Source organism: Oncorhynchus tshawytscha, linkage group LG14 (genome assembly GCF_018296145.1).
Source record: "Oncorhynchus tshawytscha isolate Ot180627B linkage group LG14, Otsh_v2.0, whole genome shotgun sequence".
NCBI lineage: Eukaryota > Metazoa > Chordata > Actinopteri > Salmoniformes > Salmonidae > Oncorhynchus > Oncorhynchus tshawytscha.
In genome coordinates, this window is record NC_056442.1 from 49,384,699 (window position 1) to 49,399,015 (window position 14,317).

At 45.8% G+C, this 14,317-nt stretch overlaps 1 protein-coding gene across 1 annotated transcript; it reads right to left on the minus strand.

Annotated features, from left to right (window-relative positions):
- Nucleotides 1-4,812: 4,812 nt before the first annotated feature.
- Nucleotides 4,813-10,844, minus strand: LOC112238104 (semaphorin-4E-like). Its single transcript, XM_024406698.2, has 12 exons — nucleotides 10,749-10,844; nucleotides 9,873-9,932; nucleotides 9,679-9,777; nucleotides 9,349-9,448; nucleotides 9,017-9,127; nucleotides 8,492-8,643; nucleotides 8,205-8,380; nucleotides 7,888-8,041; nucleotides 7,045-7,267; nucleotides 6,285-6,858; nucleotides 6,113-6,165; nucleotides 4,813-6,005 (listed from the first exon to the last, which is right to left on the minus strand). The coding sequence occupies exons 1-10, from the start codon at nucleotides 10,842-10,844 to the stop codon at nucleotides 6,668-6,670; spliced, it is 1,362 nt and encodes a 453-aa protein (XP_024262466.1). The 3' UTR covers nucleotides 4,813-6,005; nucleotides 6,113-6,165; nucleotides 6,285-6,667.
- Between the last annotated feature and the right edge of the window lie 3,473 nt (nucleotides 10,845-14,317).

Consider the following 14,317-nt stretch of genomic DNA (forward strand, 5'->3'; position numbering starts at 1 on the left):
AACCTCAACCCTAGTCTCAGTCCTAACCTCAGTAGACAGTCAAGATAACGCAGGAGTGGCTTTGGGACAAGTCTCTGAATGTCCTTGAGTGGCCCAGCCAGACTAGAACCTGATCCAACATCTCTGGTGAGACCTGAAAATAGCTGTGCAGCGAAACTCCCCATCCAACCTGACAGAGTTTGAGAGGATCTGCAGAGAAGTTTGGGAGAATCTCAACCCTAACCTCAAACCTAACCTAGTCTCAACCCTAACCCTAGTCTCAGTCCTAACCCTAGTCTCAACCCTAACCCTAGTCTCAGCCTAACCCTAGTCCCAACCCTACTCACCTAGTCCCTAGTCTCAACCCTAGTCTCAATCCCAACCCTAGTCTCAACCCTAACCCTAGTCTCAAACCTAACCCTAGTCTCAATCCTAACCCTAGTCTCAACCCTAACCCTAGTCTCAACCCTAACCTCAAACCTAACCTCAAACCTAACCCTAGTCTCAACCCTAACCATAGTCTCAACCTTAACTCTAGTCCCAACCCTAACCCTTGTCTCAACCCTAACCTCAACCCTAACCCTAGTCTCAACCCTAACCCTAGTCTCAACCCTAACCTCAAACCTAACCTCAAGCCTAACCCTAGTCTCAACACTAACCCTGGTCTCAACCCTAACCCTCGTCTCAGTCCTAACCCTAGTCTCAACCCTAACCTAGTCTTAACCCTAACCTCAAGCCTAACCCTAGTCTCAACCCTAACCCTAGTCTCAACCCTAACCTCAAACCTAACCCTAGTCTCAAACCTAACCTCAAACCTAACCTCAAATCTAACCTCAAACCTAACCTCAAAACTAACCTCAAACCTAACCCTAGTCTCAACCCTAACCTCAAACCTAACCTCAAACCTAACGTCAAACCTAACCTCAGTCCTAACCCTAGTCTCAACCCTAACCTCAAAACTAACCTCAACCCTAACCTCAAACCTAACCTCAACCCTAACCTCAAACCTAACCTCAAACCTAACCTCAAACCTAACCTCAAACCTAACAGTCCTAACCCTAGTCTCAACCATAACCTCAAACCTAACCTCAACCCTAACCCTAGTCTCAAACCTAACCTCAACCCTAACCCTAGTCTCAACCCTAACCTCAACCCTAACCTCAACTCTAACCTCAACCCTAACCTCAGTCCTAACCCTAACCTCAGTCCTAACCCTAACCTCAACCCTAACCTCAACCCTAACCCTAGTCTCAGTCCGAACCCTAGTCTCAACCCTAACCTCAACCCTAACCCTAGTCTCAGTCCTAACCCTAGTCTCAACCCTAACCTCAAACCTAACCTCAACCCTAACCTCAAACCTAATCTCAAATCCTAACCTCAACCCTAGTCTCAGTCCTAACCTCAGTCCTAACCCTAGTCTCAGTCCGAACCCTAGTCTCAACCCTAACCTCAACCCTAACCCTAGTCTCAGTCCTAACCCTAGTCTCAACCCTAACCTCAACCCAAACCCTAGTCTCAGTCCTAACCCTAGTCTCAGTCCTAACCCTAGTCTCAGTCCTAACCCTAGTCTCAGTCCTAACCTTAGACTGGTTATGCATTGCACTTAGCAGTAACACCCCTATGGGCTGAAAGGAGCTTTGCTGACACCATTCCAGTTCCTTCACTTCTCATGGAGGATGAGGTCTTTGGCTGTGAGTCATGTTTCCTGAACTAGGAGATAAAATGGTTGTCTGAGTTAGAGAGAAATGTGTGTGTGTGTGTGTGTGGGGGGGGGGTGCTCCTAAGGATGGACAGCAGCAAAAGGTCACGTCATTGTTTAGCCGTGTGTTTAATCACAGAATAACCTTTACCTTTCCTTACCTATCTCATGGCTCCATACCTCTGTGTGTGTCTGCGTTTTAAAGAAAAGGAGAGAAAGACAGACAGAGAGAGAGAGAAAAAGATTCAAAGACGCAGACAGAAAGGTAGGGGGGGCAGGGCAATCAACAAACACCCCTCCTGGACACGACCACAGGAAGTTGGAAAAGGACAGGCAAAACAGGAAGCTGAAGTCCTGTTATGGAAGACTGCAATCCTAAGAGTGCAGGTGTCTGTGTGTGTGTGTCTCTGTGTGTGTCTCTGTGTGTGTGTATATGTCTCTCTCTCTCTGTGTGTGTGTCTGTGTGTGTCTCTCTCTCTGTGTGTGCGTCTGTGTCTCTCTCTCTGTGTGTCTGTCTGTCTGTCTGTGTGTGTGTGCATCTGTCTGTGTGTGTTGGTGTGTTTGAGGCCAGGAGAGAGGAGCTAATGGAGAGAGCGATGAAGATGAGTCATCCTCACCCTCCTCCCTAGAGTGATGTCATCATTCCTCGCCCTGAAGTACACCACCCTCTTCCAACAAGGCCTGAGCATGACCTCTAACCCCGGCCATTATTTTCTTCCACATCTCTCTCTCTCTCCAACTCTCTCTGTCTCCTCTCTTTCTCTCTCCTGCTCTCTCTCTCTCCTGCTCTCTCTTTCCTGCTCTCTTTCTCTCTCCTGCTCTCTCTAACTAATTCTCTCTCCTGCTCTCTCTAACTCTCTCTCTTTCTCTCTCTAACTCTCTCTCCTCTCTCCCCAGCTGGTTAGTTTAGCTCAATCAGTGTTTCAGCTTTAATTTCTCTTAATTAAGCCAGTTAGTGTCCGAGAGAGAACTCTCATGGTCACACACAGTACGTCAAGGTAAATCAATGTAGAAACAGGCACCAAGGACTCATAACCCCTTCCGCAGTGTGGAGACACAAAGACACGCTGCCAGGACACCTCTTACACACACACACATACACATTCATTCAATAAGGTGTGAGAAGAGGAGGGAGGACAGGACACACACACACGCACAGGAACACACACACACGCACAGAGACACACACACACATGTACAGAGACACACACACGCACAGAGACACACGTACAGACACACACAGACCACACACACACAGAGAGACACACACATACAGACACACACATGCACAGAGAGAGACACACACACAGAGACACACACACAGAGAGAGAGAGACACACACAGAGAGAGAGAGACACACACACCGAGAGAGAGACACACACACACAGACACACACACACACACACACACACACACACACACACACACACACACACACAGAGACAGAGAGACACACACACACACGAACAGGCTGCACAGGCTGTGCTCCTGTAAGGTTTCCCTGCTGTGCTGCCTGATGCAAGGCTGATGATACAGAGGAAAGTCTTTATCATAGATTCCCATCTGACACACACACACACCTCTTTAAAACACACACACAACACACACAAACTCACGGAAGAGACTAAAAGAGTCCGTTTCACTGGCTTGGCTCTGACTCTGAGCTACTGTTATGCTACTATTATACTGGTGGACACCAAGGTTCTCCAACCCTGTTCCTGGAGAGATACCCTTCTCTATGCTTCTCTCTCCAACCCTGTTCCTGGAGAGATACCCTTCTCTATGCTTCTCTCTCCAACCCTGTTCCTGGAGAGATACCCTTCTCTATGTTTCTCTCTCCAACCCTGTTCCTGGAGAGATACCCTTCTCTATGTTTCTCTCTCCAACCCCAGTGGTAACTAATCTAACCCAGGTGTTCTAGCTTAGGGTTCGAGGGAACATCTACAGGACGGTATCATAACAGGAACAAGGTTGGAGAGCCCTGGTAGAGACTGACTCTGACTAATAGATTGGTAGAGACGGACTCTGACTAATAGATTGGTGGAGGCTGACTCTGACTAATAGATTGGAGACTGACTCTGACTAATAGATTGGAGACTGACTGACTAATAGATTGGAGACTGACTCTGACTAATAGATTGGTAGAGACTGACAATGACTAATAGATTGGTGGAGACTTACTCTGACTAATAGATTGGTGGAGACTGACTAATAGATTGGTAGAGACTGACTCTGACTAATAGATTGGTGGAGACTGACTCTGACTAATAGATTGGTGGAGACAGACTCTGACTAATAGATTGGTGGAGACTGACTAATAGATTGGTAGAGACTGACTCTGACTAATAGGTTGGTGGAGACTGACTCTGACTAATAGATTGGTAGAGACTGACTCTGACTAATAGATTGGTAGAGACTGACTCTGACTAATAGATTGGTGGAGGCTGACTCTGACTAATAGATTGGTAGAGACTGACTCTGACTAATAGATTGGAGACTGACTCTGACTAATAGATTGGAGACTGACTGACTAATAGATTGGAGACTGACTCTGACTAATAGATTGGTAGAGACTGACAATGACTAATAGATTGGTGGAGACTTACTCTGACTAATAGATTGGTAGAGACTGACTCTGACTAATAGATTGGTGGAGACTGAGTCAAAGGTATATGAAATACAAATGGTATAGAGAGAAATAGTCCTATAATTCCTATAATAACCTCAACCTAAAACATCTTACCCAGGTATATTAGAGCTTTCATATGTTCTCATGTTCTGCTTTTTTACATGGAGCACTTTTACTCCAACTGACTAATAGATTTGAGGCTAAATTGACTGACTCTGACTAATAGATTGGTGGAGACAGACTCTGACTAATAGATTTGAGACTGACTGACTACTAGACTCTGACTCTGACTAATAGATTGGTAGAGACTGACAGACTACTAGATTGGTGGAGACTGACTCTGACTAATAGATTGGTAGAGACTGACTCTGACTAATAGATTGGTGGAGACTGACTCTGACTAATAGATTGGCGGAGACTGACTCTGACTAATAGATTGGTAGAGACTGACAGACTACTAGATTGGTGGAGACTGACTCTGACTAATAGATTGATGGAGACTGACTCTAAATACAGGTATCTGTGATTTGATATAAGATCTAATCATTTAATAATATAGAAAAACACGAAAAAGATACATCATATTTGCAATATATAATATTTATACAAACATAAAAACACAAAATACATTCAACACAAGGATCTTAAGTGGAAAACAATGAGTAAAGAATGGTGCTGGTGATTCTAGGGGTGCTGTCAGTACGACAGAATGGGGTTCAACATTTAATTCAAATGGAAACGCTACTGTACTGAACAACCCGCTGAAAAACGGTGTGATTATTGAGGCCCAGAGGGAGATTGTATGGTGTGTGCTACGCATGTTTAGTGCGTAGCACAAATAGTCACACCCTTATTGAACAGGCCACTGTTCGTCACACCCACCAAAATGGGAGCAAACATACCTCAAAGGCTGTCTAAGAATGGTGAGCACCGTTTTGGGGAAACGTGTCGTTCAGTACAAACCGTCACGCAACATAGCAAACGTTGAATCGAATTGAACGCACCCCTAGTCTCAGTTATTAGTCCCAGCTCAGATGTCACCCATGTGGATAACTGTGTCAGATGAGCTGTTAACTGGTGACATGTGGTCCTGGAGCCCCTCCTCCATCCTGAAGACTCTGTGGCTCAACTGGTCTCTGCTGATGTTCCAGAGCATCAGAGACCCCAGAATCATGGACAGAAGAGCAACAGATACCCTCGCTGTCTGATTATCCTCCATGTCCTCAATGGTGATGATGGTGTGATTGTTGTTCACTTCAGACCCAGGGACACAACCAGGATCTGTTCTCCAGTTGTTGTTGTTGTTCTGGCCGGGTTCTGCTGGGTGAATTCTGGCCCTGAGTCTGACGTGTCCCCTGACACTCCAGAGGACCACAACCCCCAGCAGCACAGACAGCAGAGCCACAGATAACTGCAGGACCAGTAGAGTCTTTGTGGGCTGCAGGATGTAGGCAGCCTCTGTCCTGGTATAGAGTCGACCTTTGACCTCCTCCAGACTCTGGCAGGTGTACCGACCAGCGTCTGAAGCTAGGGCACTCACTATCAACAAGTCCTGGCTCAACATCTGGTACCTGTCTCTCAGCTGGAGGGGCTGCTTAGCAAAGTGCCAGCTCACCTGTGCCAGGTTGGATGCTGGTTGGCACGGCAGGTGGATGGAGCTCCCAACATTAAATGGTAATGTAAGTGGCTTCATAGGGACTGAAAATAACACAATGGGGGGGGGTCACTGAATGTCCTTAACTTGGCATGTAGCCTACTTCATGTTGATACATCACAGTATTTCACTAGTTGAGAGATAAACCTACCTGGTCGGGGGCACATCGAGGCATCCGCATGTTTAAGGCTTTGGTACATGTTCCTGAAAGATAAAGAGCTACTGTTATTCGAAGGACATCTGAAATCATATTTGTTCCAATAGTACATGCAGACAGTGGTTATTCTAGAGTGAGAGTGTTGTAGAGTTGAGCAGGATCCTACCTGGAGCCAGTGGGTAAGTTGAGGACAGATGAGCAGGCTGCTAAGGTGGTGTCCCAGGCACAGTAGGGATCTCTGGCCAGGATACAGTCCAGACAGGACCCATACCGACCACAGTCCCTAACTGGAATCTGGACCACTCCAGACCCTGAGCCTGCATAGAGCTGTCCCTAGAGAAAAACACACACTGACTACTAAAACCACCAGTGTTAGCTTCTCATTGGATGACCTGGTGCTATTCATCTTGAACAAGCAGGTAGCCTAGTGGTTAGAGTGTTGGACTAGTAACCGAAATGTTGCAAGATGGAATCCCCGAGCTGACAAGGTAAAAATCTGTCGTTCTGCCCCTGAACAAGGCAGTTAACCCGCTGTTCCCCGGTAGGCTGTCATTGTAAATAACTGGCTTGTCTAGTTAAATAAAAAAATATACTCATAACGTTTTGCACTAAATGTGTTACCGTGCCAGAGGAGAGACGCAGCACTTTGATTGGCTCCAGAGTCTGGAACACCTGGGTCTCTTGGATAATGACGGTGTCACCAGCAGCGTACTGCACAGCCTTCTGCACCGTGCCCTCCTCTGTCAGGGAGCAGGACACGACAGTTACTCTCTAGAGCCAACACTGACATTGATTGATGTTCTTTGTCAGAAAAAAATTCTCAAATATACACACAGTACATGAATACATATATAGACAGTAATAATCACTGCCACAAGCACAGAACAGTGTGAATTTGGATGATAAAGGCTGTGAATAGTCAGTACCTGTTCCAATAAACATAACGTGGTGGATTTCTCCATCCTCGGCCATGACTCTGTCCACAACAATCACCGACAACTTGGCTCCCCTCTGCAGCAGCAGTGGACCCCCGGTCAGCGGAGGCACTGCTCCCTCCAAGAGTGGCTGGTCACGAACGAACTGCAGGGTCTTGTCAGGGAGGTCCAGCGAGTGCTCAATCCCGAGGTCCCGCACAGCATTGGTCATACACTTTAACAACAACACAACAAGAGACTTGATGAGACCTTTCACATATACTATAGGTCTATAATTATGACAGAAGCACTCTTAAAGAAGAAGTTACAGGTCTGTGAGAGACAGAAATCTTGCTTGTTTGTAGGTGACCAAATACTTATTTTCCGCCATAATTTGCAAATAAATTCATTAAAAATCCTACAATGTGTTTTTCTGGATTTTTTCTCTTTTTTTCTTCTCATTTTGTCTGTCATAGTTGAAGTGTACCTATGTTGAAAATTACAGGCCTCTCTCATCTTTTTTAAGTGGGAGAACTTGCACAATTGGTGGCTGACTAAATACTTTTTTGCTCCACTGTATACTGTAGGTCTATAATTATGACAGAAGCACTCTTGAAACTAAGCCTGTGTTCCTAATAGCCGGTTCAAAAGTAGTACACTTTGTACGGTAGGGAATAGGAAACCATTTGGGACTCAGCATGAGCGTATTTGCCACATTTGATGAAGTGTTTTGGACAATAATTGTGTACTGTAGAGGAACATAGGTACAACACTGTCACATGGCATAATTAATGTCTGACAGTTAATCAATGATCATTTAATTCAGTCACCTATATAAGTCATGTTATTACTCACCGTTCCAGGTCGTGGGACAGGCTCCTCTCCGGTGTGGGTAACCCACCTTGTTTCTGACTCCATTGTCACCGGAGTCATATACCTACCCTCAGAGAAGACTTTCCCAATGTCAGCCACGCTGAACGCACACACAGTGGAGAGATCCGATGTGGTTCTGTAATCATCAAAACACCATTCATTATTCCAACACCACTTCAGAATCTCTCTCATAGAAGGTTCATATTTGAGTAGTATCCCTACAACTGATCATTATTTCACAGATTTGACCGTATGGAATTTCTGCTGGACTGTAATAATACAGAAATGGTAGAACTCACGTCTGCGGGCTGAAAACAGCGTAAAACACGCTCTTCCTCCAATCCTGGTCTTTCAGGAGGAAGATATCCTGAATGATGGCTGGCAGGCTGGGTTCCAGGGGCACGGGGCAGTCAAGACGGGCCTTCAGGTAGGACGTCCACTTTTGCTGTAAGGTCCTCTGACCACCCAAATCCCCCTGCACACCAACCACAGAGAGGGAGACAGGTGTCAGTGTCGACCATAGTATTGGGAATTAGAACACTAGAACAGACATGAACGTTCTTTAAATGTAAGAGCATTAGAGTACCTTGCAGACCCGTGCCACACGAGATACCCTGATCTGGTCTGGCAGGTCAAACTCCATGGCCTCCTCACTAAAGAACATATAGACTTTATCGTCGTCCCCATCGAGGTTGTTAACGCTCTCGGGGACGACGTCCAACTGTACGAAGGAGGGCTCTGAAAAAAGACAGTTCGGTTTTCTCACAGAGACTGAAAACACAGACTTGGGATCCATTATTTAAAGCATATTGAATAAAGTCAGACATTTTAAATGTGTCTGTATCTCTCTGTGGAATGTCCACATTCAGGTGTCTGTATCTCTCTGTGGAATGTCCACATTCAGGTGTCTGTATCTCTCTGTGGAATGTCCACATTCAGGTGTCTGTATCTCTCTGTGGAATGTCCACATTCAGGTGTCTGTATCTCTCTGTGGAATGTCCACATTCAGGTGTCTGTTTAGCTACGCATCAAGAAATGCATCAACACATTGTCACAGTATTCTGTGGTTGACAGGGAGTACTACATTTAAAACAGAGGGGTTGGAGCTTACTGTTAAGCCAGGACTGTCTGTGTTCGGTCCTGATAGCCGGGGAGGAATGACGCTGCAACACCTGCTCAGTACCCAGGAAGTTGACCGATGTGGCTGAATACAGTTCTGTCCCTGATTGATGGTTAACAATGACAATCATCAGAACTGAAATAATAAAGACTGTAAAGAAGTGAATGAAGTTAATCAGTAATGTCTTTTACATCACTAACACAACTTTCAGTGTGGGTCCACTTTTTTCAACACTTTATTTACAGTTGTTTTATTTATAATAGTGGGTGCACAATTCTACTACTCCGTCCTTGTGGGGAGGTACTGTAGATATCAGAACTTACCAACCATGACCGAGGTTGACCTCTGGAAGGGGTCAAAGGGAACTTTCCCTCGCCCCTCTTCCTTCTTCCCTTCCAGGGTCAACGTTCCGTTTGCGTAGGTCTGTTGGAGAACACAATGCATGTTTGGTTGCGATGTGGAGGTGTACATTAAGGCTGTGATCTGTAATCACTTTGAAAGGTAGTTGGGACTCTCAGACAGACAGAGGTTTGGTGTGCTACATATGTCTGCAGTTAGTTCAGTGTAAACAACCAGAATATGACAACGGTCCACAATTACATGATATGTAGTGCGAAACAACAGGTGAGATGTCCTGTCCAGGTTATACTCACCATATAGTCACATGTGGGGTTGTATGCGTTGGTCCCACACACCAACATCCTGCCATCATGGAGAGTCTGAAGTGTCTTGATGTAGTTTTGACATTCCATCTGGAATAGGATCATGTGGTTTGTTTCTATCAGTATACTGCTTCAGAGAGTTCTCTGAGAGGAGAGATGATCCATCATGCAATCAGTCCACTTACTGAATCTTTTCCCTTGCTCTTGCAGGACGTGTTCTGCTCCTCTGAGACCTGCCAGTAGACCTGCAGCAACAGACAGATTCCCATTAACATACAGCAGGCTCTGAGACCTGCAGCAACAGACAGATACCCATTAACATACAGCAGGCTCTGAGACCTGCAGCAAGAGACAGATTCCCATTAACATACAGCAGGCTCTGAGACCTGCAGCAACATACAGATTCCCATTAACATACAGCAGGCTCTGAGACCTGCAGCAACAGACAGATTCCCATTAACATACAGCAGGCTCTGAGACCTGCAGCAACAGACAGATTCCCATTAACATACAGCAGGCTCTGAGACCTGCAGCAACAGACAGATTCCCATTAACATACAGCAGGCTCTGAGACCTGCAGCAACAGACAGATTCCCATTAACATACAGCAGGCTCTGAGACCTGCAGCAACAGACAGATTCCCATTAACATACAGCAGGCTCTGAGACCTGCAGCAACAGACAGATTCCCATTAACATACAGCAGGCTCTGAGACCTGCAGCAACAGACAGATACCCATTAACATACAGCAGGCTCTGAGACCTGCAGCAACAGACAGATACCCATTAACATACAGCAGGCTCTGAGACCTGCAGCAACAGACAGATACCCATTAACATACAGCAGGCTCTGAGACCTGCAGCAACAGACAGATTCCCATTAACATACAGCAGGCTCTGAGACCTGCAGCAACATACAGATTCCCATTAACATACAGCAGGCTCTGAGACCTGCAGCAACATACAGATTCCCATTAACATACAGCAGGAATACTCTAGAGACCAGACAATACTGTATGGATGTATTGACAAACAAGACCTTGATTAGACGGAGTTCCTTACCCCAGCCTTTTTCGAGGAGATGTCCTCAAGGTCCAGAGCGTATACAGCGTCTCTAGCACCAATGAAAAGGACACCCAGGTCCTCTCTCAATGTCATCGTTGAATAGTTTGAACTGCCATTCTCTCTGAAAATCTTAGCATCTAAACAGAAAAACAATATGATAACACTTTACTTAGAGTGGTTGTATGTAGCATTTATAAAACATTTGTGTTCACGACATAGAGACATAATTCTCTATGTTTAAATACTTTTTAATATTGTTTAAATACTTTTTATGGGCCTAAATGCTTTTACATAGTCTTTAGGAATGCTGTTACAAATAATATTATGTAGAATACACTCTTAGAAAAGAGGTGATATCTAGAACCTGAAAGGGTTCTTTGGCTGTCTCCCCATGGGAGAACCCTTTAAAGAAGCCTTTAGTGTTCCAGATAGAACCCGTTCCACAGCGGGTTGTACAAGGATTCTTCATAGGGTTCTCCCATGGGGAGACAGCCAAAGAACCCTTTTGGATGGCTTTGGATCATATTAGATGATGCTTTATATTGAGAAAAAACATTAGACTAAGCTGCCATATAAGCCTAACTTTAGTTGAGTGGAAAAGATGCATTTCTGTACATGCAAGGATGTAAACTGGCACTGGAGAGAGATAATGGCTTACTGTCATATTGTACGGTCTTCCTAGGGATGCTGGCGAACACTTCACCCAGGGGTATAAGGACCAGGAACAGGACCAAGAAATCCCTCAGGGAAGTGAGAGGAGCCATGATGGTCCTGTTGTCAGCAGCTGTCAATGCTCAATGCAACACACAAGTCTCTTAATGTTGGTGTTGGGCTGCTGTGTATAAAGGATTGACCGTGTGATGTCATAATGCGGGTAATGAGATGTTGATTATGACATCAAACTGTACACTACAGGGATTTTGAAATGGATCCACAGTCTGGGCATATTGCTTTCCTTTTTGGCTGCTATTATAATTGTCTCAACTAGATCACCCTCACACACACACAAAACTGTGTAATGATCTGGACAGATTGACCAAAGCTTTTGGATTCTATTTAAACTATACAACTTTTGATCCTGAAACAAGTCCCATATGGTTTAATGGTGGAATGTTGAATTACTCCAGCATTCTAAACTGTGCATTGTTGGGTCAGCTACAATAGAATTTTCAGGAGTAGAGTTGGGCTACATTCTAAGACTGATGACACAATGTACAATGTACAATCTACATGCCGAGCCAATGCCAGTGTCATCCATAGAAATATGATCTGGATTGCATTTCTATGTTGTCTCTCTCCTCAAATCATTATGACTGTACTAGTGATCTGGTTGTCCCTCAATTACCCAGCTTTTTCCACCACATACATGGAAGCTCACCTCTAAATCAGCCATGATTTCTGACACCCTTATAACATTGTGCTCTATTGAAATTAAATGTAGTTTATGTCTGTGTGTCTGTGGTGTGTATGAGTGTGCGTGTGTTTGTGCATACAAACTACTATGAGTGTACATGAGTGTGTATGTGTGAGTGTGTGCACTGTGTAAGGGTGATACATGGTTTGTCTAAGGGTGGGAGACAGGGCTACGGCCGTAAATCCACCCAGCCGTTGCCGTGGTGATTTGCTTTTTCTTGGAAACCATAAACATCCCGATGGAGCGACACGCTGCCCTCTGAACGTGGCAAATTAAGTGGCCAGTGTGTGTTTGTGTGTGTGTTGGAGTGCTCAAGGGCATCTACTTGAGAGCAAGGTATCGGATTGGCTGATGTGAGCAGACAGGTCTAAGAGATCGTTCCTCTCTGTCACTCCATTGGCTGTGTGGGCCGGTGGGAGGGGTTTAAGCTAACGGGCGATAAACCCGTCTAATCCAGAACATTGTTCAACATTAACACAGATGAACTATCAGTGGGGGCCGATGGCCACAATGAACTTCCCCCAACCTCTGAATAAGACTTCAAATAAGTATCTGTAGAATCAATATAAACCCAACCACATACTGCTACATGTATGTATTATAGATACAGTGTTATTGATCATGTCACGTGATGCTGTTGTGGTATAGTTATAGGGGATCTTCCCTCTTGGGGAGGGGTGTCGGTGACACTTTGCAGTGACACTGGGGAGACAAATGACTTTAACAGGTAATGGAACTGTACTGCGGTACAGTGAGCATCATTGAGTATCGTGGGAGGCCTCCTCTACCCCTAATTGTGTGAGAAATTGTTGTTCTTTGCCCATTTAGGTGGTTGGTCCAGATTTTCTACACTTAATAAATGATTTAGGATCAGGTTTTCCTACCGTGGTGCCAACCTTCACTAAAGGAAGCTCACTGACACACCTGACCCTAGACCAGAGGTGTCTATACCTACCGGGGCTGTAGATACAGGATACTTTTCCTTTTATTTTTACTAAGCAATTCAGTTAAGAACAAATTCTTATTTTCAATGACGGCCTAGGAACAGCGGGTTGTTCAGGGGCAGAACAACACAACAACAGATGTTTACCTTGTCAGCTCGGGGATTCGATCTGGCAACCTTTTGGTTACTAGTCCAATGCTTGTTCAAGATGAATAGCACCAGGTCATCCAATGAGAAGCTAACACTGGTGGTTTAGTAGTCCGTGTGTGTTTTTCTCTAGGGACAGCTCTATGCAGGCTCAGGGTCTGGAGTGGTCCAGATTCCAGTTAGGGACTGTGGTCGGTATGGGTCCTGTCTGGACTGTATCCTGGCCAGAGATCCCTACTGCCGCCCCATAAATGATATGTTTCAGTAAGTCCCCTCTAGAATGAGATTCCCCTCTATCCTCTCCTCTCCAGGGAGAGACCTGATGAGCAGAAGCTGTTGTAGACCTGTCATTGGCTCAGTCTCCCCAGGCTGTCGCCTGGAAGAGGAGGATAAGAACCTCCCCTGATGTGGAACACACACCTCATGCTCTATTTTTACCCTTGTGGTGTGTGTGTGTGTGTAACAGTAATGGCAAGTGTGGATTGTGATCAATAGGCAGGTCGGCCTCTCAGCTTTGTTTCTCAGCCTGAACATGCTTACAGCCCACAGGCCATCTCCAGATAGGAAGAGAGTTGTGTGTGTGTGTGTCGGGGGTGAGAGTGGTGATGGTGTTAAAAGCCTATTAATCCATTAGCACCATCTCTCTTCCTCTCTCCTTCCCCCTCGTCTCTCTCCCTCCCTCCTTCCCCATCTCTCTCTTCCTCCCTCCTTCCCCCTCGTCTCTCTCCCTCCCTCCTTCCCCCTCGTCTCTCTCCCTCCCTCCTTTCCCCCTTCCCATCGTCTCTCTCTCCCTCCCTCCCATCTCTCTCCCTCCCTCCCTCCTTCCCATCTCTCTCCCTCCCTCCTTCCCCCTTCCCATCGTCTCTCTCTCTCTCCCTCCCTCCTTCCCCCTCCCCATCATCTCTCTCTCCCTCCCTCCTTTCCCCCTCCCCTCCCCATCATCTCCCTCTCTCCCTCCCATCTCTCTCCCTCCCTCCCTCCCTCCTTCCCAGTCTCTCTCCCTCCCTCCCTCCTTCCCATCTCTCCCTCCCTCCTTACCCCCTTCCCATTTATCTCTCCCTC

Excerpts from the sequence above, each read along its gene's own strand:
- LOC112238104 (XM_024406698.2), bottom strand. The coding sequence starts at position 10,844 with ATGACATTGAGAGAGGACCTGGGTGTCCTTTTCATTGGTGCTAGAGAC. Across the intron at positions 9,449-9,678 it reads ACCCCACATGTGACTATATG|ACCTACGCAAACGGAACGTT; the intron begins GTGAGTATAACC and ends GTTCTCCAACAG. Across the intron at positions 8,042-8,204 it reads GCTGTTTTCAGCCCGCAGAC|AACCACATCGGATCTCTCCA; the intron begins GTGAGTTCTACC and ends TGATGATTACAG.